The 6,255-nt window shown below is 30.2% G+C and overlaps 1 protein-coding gene across 1 annotated transcript; it reads left to right on the top strand.

Moving 5' to 3' along the window:
• The first annotated feature begins 1,364 nt into the window (after positions 1 to 1,364).
• On the top strand, positions 1,365 to 6,048 carry LOC114183448 (lysine histidine transporter 1-like). Its single transcript, XM_028070470.2, has 8 exons — positions 1,365 to 1,654; positions 3,877 to 4,034; positions 4,110 to 4,493; positions 4,572 to 4,965; positions 5,076 to 5,181; positions 5,288 to 5,379; positions 5,472 to 5,540; positions 5,629 to 6,048. The coding sequence occupies exons 1-8, from the start codon at positions 1,610 to 1,612 to the stop codon at positions 5,725 to 5,727; spliced, it is 1,347 nt and encodes a 448-aa protein (XP_027926271.1). The 5' UTR covers positions 1,365 to 1,609; the 3' UTR covers positions 5,728 to 6,048.
• The last annotated feature ends 207 nt before the right edge of the window (positions 6,049 to 6,255 follow it).

The following is a 6,255-nucleotide window of genomic DNA, read 5'->3' on the forward strand; positions in this document are numbered from 1 at the left end:
TCAAAGAGTCAAATAATTATTATAAATACAAGTGGAACCCCACAATTTAAGGGAGGAAATTCATTAGTCAACTAATCTGTGATTTGACTTTGGAGAAAAGCTCTCTGCTGACTTGAGCGTTGGACTCTCTTTTGCAGGTACATCTCCATTGGTGGTAAAGAAAAAAAAGAACGGATACTTAATGAACAGTCAAAACTAGAGACGCAGGAACCATTGAGAAGTTCAAAGATTGTGGTAAGATAATACTTTGGTCCTATAATAACCTCGTATTTCTCCTGTAGGAACATATTATAATACATGTAATGTAAGAGACTTACTACATATTATTCTTCAACAATTCCGATAGTGTAAAACATATTTCAATTTAACATTTACACTAATTGTAGAACTAACAACGTCATACATTTATAATTTATTAGGTAATTAATTTTAAAAATTAGATAGTTAAAATAAAATCATTTTTTAGACTGAAAATTATAATTTATTTTGAAATGTAATAATACCGATCTTTTACGTAATTTCTTAAAATATTGAAAGGTTTTAATTATAACTCCCCTTCATTCACCATTCACAATCATTAGGATAATAACATTACAAGAAACACTTGATAACAAAAAACTTAGGTATAATTACTGATTTAGTCCTATAATCATTTGGTTTGGTTCATTTTAGTTCCTTACTATTTTTTTTGTTCAATTTAGTCCTCTAATTATTTAAAAAGGTCCAATTTGATTATTTCCGTTAAGTTGACCTTAACACTATGTCCAAACATGTCATGTGCCAGTTCGTGAAATTTTCAATTTTTCAATTTTTAATTCTTAAAAAAAAATTATTTTAAATTTCCACGTGTCAAAGTCACAATCGTGTCACATGGCAATGACATTAGTTGTTTTCAATTTAGTCCTCTATTTAAATTTTTTATTCATTTTAGTCCCCTATATTTTTTAAAACGATCCAATTTGATCCTCTCCTATCAGATAACAAATTAGTAATTAAACTTAATTACAACTTATTTATACATGTTAAAATAATTTTTTATAATTTATACATCAAATCACTCCATCTAAATACTCAAATTATTTTCTTTTTTACATTTTTACACTTATAAATTTGTGCACTTGAAATTTTTTACACTTGTAAAAAATAAAATAATTTAAATATTTAGGTGGAGAGATTTGATGTATAAATTCTAATAATTTTCTCAAAAATAATAAATAAATAGACATAAAATTTTTTTTCTAAAAAATATAATTTTTAAAATAAAAAATTGTTTATAAAATATACGGTTTTATTAAAAATAATTCAGCAAGGAAAAAAGCAAGCGCCGGAACGGAGAAAGTTGGGACAGAAAACAGAACTTTGATACGTAGACTTTCTCTCTCTCTCCCCCCTATCTCTATATATATACATTTGTGAGTGTATATAGGAATTTATCTTGGTTCTCCAAGAACTCTCTGAGTTTCTCTCTTTCTCTCCTTTTGAAACACTAGCGCACGATAATTATACAAAGCTGAAACGTGATTCAGCGTTTTCCGAAGGCCAAAATTCAGAAAGTGCATACTGTTAAATAGATTCTGCTTCATTAGTCTCTGCTTTTGTGTTTATTACCATGGCAACTCAGACACCAGTTGAAAACAATTATCTGAAGAACGCTGTAAGTCTCTTTCTCACTCTCTCTGTCGATGTTAATATAAATTTTGTAATCTTTCTCTTGATTGCATATTCTGTTCTGCTACTCTTTCTTAGCATTAAGTTATAACAAAATCTATAAAAACTCTTCATAAGCATCAATATTTTCGTTTTTTGTTGCTACTATTACGCGAAAAATGTAATTGAGTTGCGAGAGGTTTATCAAGAATCACTGTGAAATTGTACTGTGACTGTAATTTGAAATCCTGAATCTCAAAGATAACTTATTTTAGGATTTTTATTTTTAAACAGAGTTGATGATGAGAAAATCAACCGTCAGTATTTATATTGTCGATTTTATGTATATTTTTTATACTGTGTACTGGTTTTAAATTAGATAGTTTTTTGTAGAAAATTGTGAATACTTATACTTTCTGGAAGAGAATAAACGTGATCATGAAGATGAACAGTTTATTTTTGGATGTAAAGAGTGTAGAAATTTGTCCCTTGATTGAGATTTAATTTTGCTGTTCCCTTGAACTTTGTAGATGAGAAAGGGGTCCATTTGAATAATAGCCAAAACGCGTGAATAGTACATTTGACCATAACGTTCACCCATTCATCTTCGAATCAATTTCTACTATTTCGTATCAAGTCTGAAAAAAAATTACTATCTTTTATTGGCATTTAATTGTTGTGGCTGGGTGCCTATGGCTGCACGTGCTTTTGGTACTCCATTTCCTTTAGTAAACACAAATCTCCGTTGGGAGATTTCACTATAACGTGTCATTTCTTTCACTTATGTTTCAGTCTTTTCTTACTTAAAAAAGAACTTAAATTTTAAACAATATATATACATACATATATATATATATATATATATATATATATATATATATATATATATATATATATATATTTGATATATTTGTAAAATATTAAATATGTTCTCTAAAAAGGGTTTGCATTATTTTTATTCCTCATGTAGGAAAAAAAAATCATAACATAATGCTAATTATATTTCTATCTAAAATATTTTTTTAATTTTCACAGATGAAAATTATCAATATCATATAATTATCAAAATTTTAAAAAATATGTTACATTTAAGAGATATTAAAATATATAAATCAAAAATGAAATTAAATTTTATCCTATAATTTATCACAGTTTTAAAACTTTTTTCTCTTTTTTTATAATTCGTCCTCTTATTATGTCAAGTCAACTCAAAGTGACTCTTCAAATCCACTGATTTTAGGTCTGCCAACAGGACGGACAAATAATTTTCTTAAGGGAATCTATTTAATGAATTGAATAAATGGGCTCCCAAGATACATCGTTGACTAAAATTTTAAAATAATCTAGTGGCATATTTTTTAAATATTTCTTACTTATTAAATTTAATATTGTTTTTTAAAATAAAAAAGTGTACCACGAAGAAGTTACAAAAATATTATTGGGATTTTTCGTAATATTTGCCATTTCCCACATATAAACGGCACACCAAGTTGTTGTCACTTAATTTTTACAATAGTTAAAACCCAATTTATTCAAAATAACATGTTGCAAGATGATAAGATCAACTCACTGAAGCTGCGTGTTACTTAAGTTGAGCTTGATTGGAGCAATCTTTTTATTTTATTTTGTTTTACTTTTTTATGGTTACAGTATGATGATAGTTTAAGAAAACAAATATATTTGATTTGAGATTTAAGAGTCAACAGACTAGAAGACAGAATTACCAATCACAGAAAATAAGACTGTTTACTTCATTTCTCATTTTTATTAAGGAGATATACTTAGTCAACTCATTTGATTTACCAACGATGACTTAGTTTGAGCTTATCTATACTAAGGATATGTATTAATAAATTATAGAAAAAATATAATTTTTTAGAAATTAATTTCTTATAAGTAACAATAAAAATATATAAACATTTATAAAAATAATACCAATGGTTACAGTCAAAGTCATATGATATTTGATGCCCACAAGTTAGCATAAGGCAGCACTTCGGGATTGTACAATGACAACCTTTAAACTACATTTTGCAAGAAATTTGGACAATTTATTCAACAGTTGTATTGATTGGGCCACAATTCATTGGCCCATCAAAATCAATCATGCATAAGAACATTCCAAAACCAAGCTTTCGTGCTATATTTTGTTCTTGGTTGGTTGTAAAAATATTGTTTATTTTTCTTAGGCTTACTCATTGTAATTTGTTTGTGATGGTTGGTGAACAGAGTGAAGAAGAACTGCAGAGGCAGAAGGCAATTGATGATTGGCTTCCAATTACTTCTTCAAGGAATGCAAAATGGTGGTACTCTGCTTTCCACAATGTGACTGCAATGGTTGGGGCTGGTGTTCTTAGTCTCCCCTATGCCATGTCTGAGCTAGGATGGTATACTAAATTATTTTTTAATTATGTAATACAAGTTGTGCTTTTTAAAACTAAGAATAACTTTGTTTTCTGTAGGGGTCCTGGTGTAACTGTACTTGTTCTCTCATGGATCATCACCCTTTACACTCTGTGGCAAATGGTTGAAATGCATGAGATGGTTCCTGGTAAACGTTTTGACAGATACCATGAACTAGGACAGTATGCTTTTGGGGAAAAGCTAGGACTTTATATTGTGGTGCCTCAACAACTTGTGGTTGAAGTTGGAGTGAATATTGTGTATATGGTCACTGGGGGTAAATCCTTGCAGAAGTTCCATAACACTGTGTGTGACAATTGCAAAAAGATCAAGTTGACATTTTTCATTATGATCTTTGCCTCTGTTCACTTTGTATTGTCTCACCTTCCCAACTTCAACTCCATTTCTGGTGTATCTTTGGCAGCAGCAGTTATGTCCCTCAGGTAATTAATTCTACTTTTTCAAATGAAAACAAGAGAAGAAGGTACTAACTTGTAGTTTGATATTTGCATGACATACAGTTACTCTACAATTGCTTGGGCAGCTTCTGCTCACAAGGGTGTTCAAGAAGATGTACAATATGGTTACAAAGCTAAGAGTACAGCGGGAACAGTGTTTAACTTCTTTAGTGCCCTTGGTGATGTTGCTTTTGCCTACGCTGGACACAATGTGGTGTTGGAAATCCAGGCAACAATTCCGTCTACTCCAGAGAAACCATCCAAGGGTCCTATGTGGAAAGGAGTGATTGTTGCTTACATAGTTGTGGCTCTGTGCTACTTCCCAGTTGCCCTTATTGGTTACTGGATGTTTGGAAATGGGGTTCAAGACAACATTCTCATCAGTCTAGAGAAACCAAAATGGCTTATTGCAATGGCTAACATGTTTGTTGTGATACATGTTATTGGAAGTTATCAGGTGAGATTCAGTTTCTCTATTCATGTTCAAAACTTTTTTTCATCATAAAACCACCTTTCTTTCTGGTTCAAAATTAGTCACCGAGAGTAACTAATTCTTTTGTTGGTTAGATTTATGCAATGCCAGTGTTTGACATGATCGAAACTGTGTTGGTGAAGAAGTTGAACTTCAATCCTAGTAGAGTGCTTCGCTTTATTGTACGCAATTTGTACGTGGGTAAGTAAATACTTTCTACTAATTAATGTTTTGGTATAAGCAAATATTTCATTTCTACTTTGGTTTTGTATCAGTGCAATTGATGTATGATTCTCTATATTTTCAGCATTCACAATGTTCGTTGCTATTACCTTCCCATTCTTTGGTGGTCTCCTAGGATTTTTTGGAGGATTTGCTTTTGCCCCTACAACATACTTCGTAAGCCAAACACATTAGTGAATTTAATCCACCTAGAGTCATTAGAGGGATAAACAAAATCATAATTCTTCATTTTCTTGCTTATTTCTCAGCTCCCTTGTATCATGTGGCTTGCAATCTACAAACCAAAGAGATTCGGCTTGTCTTGGTGGACCAACTGGGTATGTTTGATTTTCAGTTTTGTTTCAATTATACTCCTTACAACTATTTCATTTTAAGCTCAGATTAATCTTGCTCTATTCTTAACAGATCTGCATTGTGCTTGGCCTAATGTTGATGATTTTATCACCAATTGGAGGATTGAGGTCAATCATAATTGATGCCAAGAGCTACCACTTCTACTCATAAACACATTCCTCGTATAATTAATGATTGGATTATAAAGCGTGAAAACACAAGAAAAGAACGAAAGTGAAATTGGGTATACAATCTAGTTTATCTTAGGTTCTTGGGTGATCTTTATATCTTGAATATTTTGGTTGAGGAGCATCCACACCTTGTCTACTGGTGGAAAGATATTCATGAATGAAATCAAAAAGGGAATTTTGTATGTATTTTCTGCCAGTTTTTACTTCATGAATATAAACCGTTCTTCTCTGTTTTTAAAACTGTTTGCTTTTTATTTGTTTATGATGAATTCATATAAGAACACCTAGTGACTTGGTTGTTTGTTGTGGAGTTGGTCATTATTTTTGTTAAATGTTTATTTTTTTTTAAACATTAAAATTTTTAATGCAGCAAAAACAGTTAAAACAATCCGTTAATTTATTGTATTTAGTTAATCTAAACTATATTGAATATAATTTTTTTAAAAAATAAAAATATGTTATTGGCATTACATAAATTTTGTCAAAATTATCAAATAAATACTTTACT

Source organism: Vigna unguiculata, chromosome 5 (assembly GCF_037176805.1).
Source record: "Vigna unguiculata cultivar grain cowpea cultivar isolate G323 ecotype 2 chromosome 5, ASM3717680v1, whole genome shotgun sequence".
Taxonomy (NCBI): domain Eukaryota; kingdom Viridiplantae; phylum Streptophyta; class Magnoliopsida; order Fabales; family Fabaceae; genus Vigna; species Vigna unguiculata.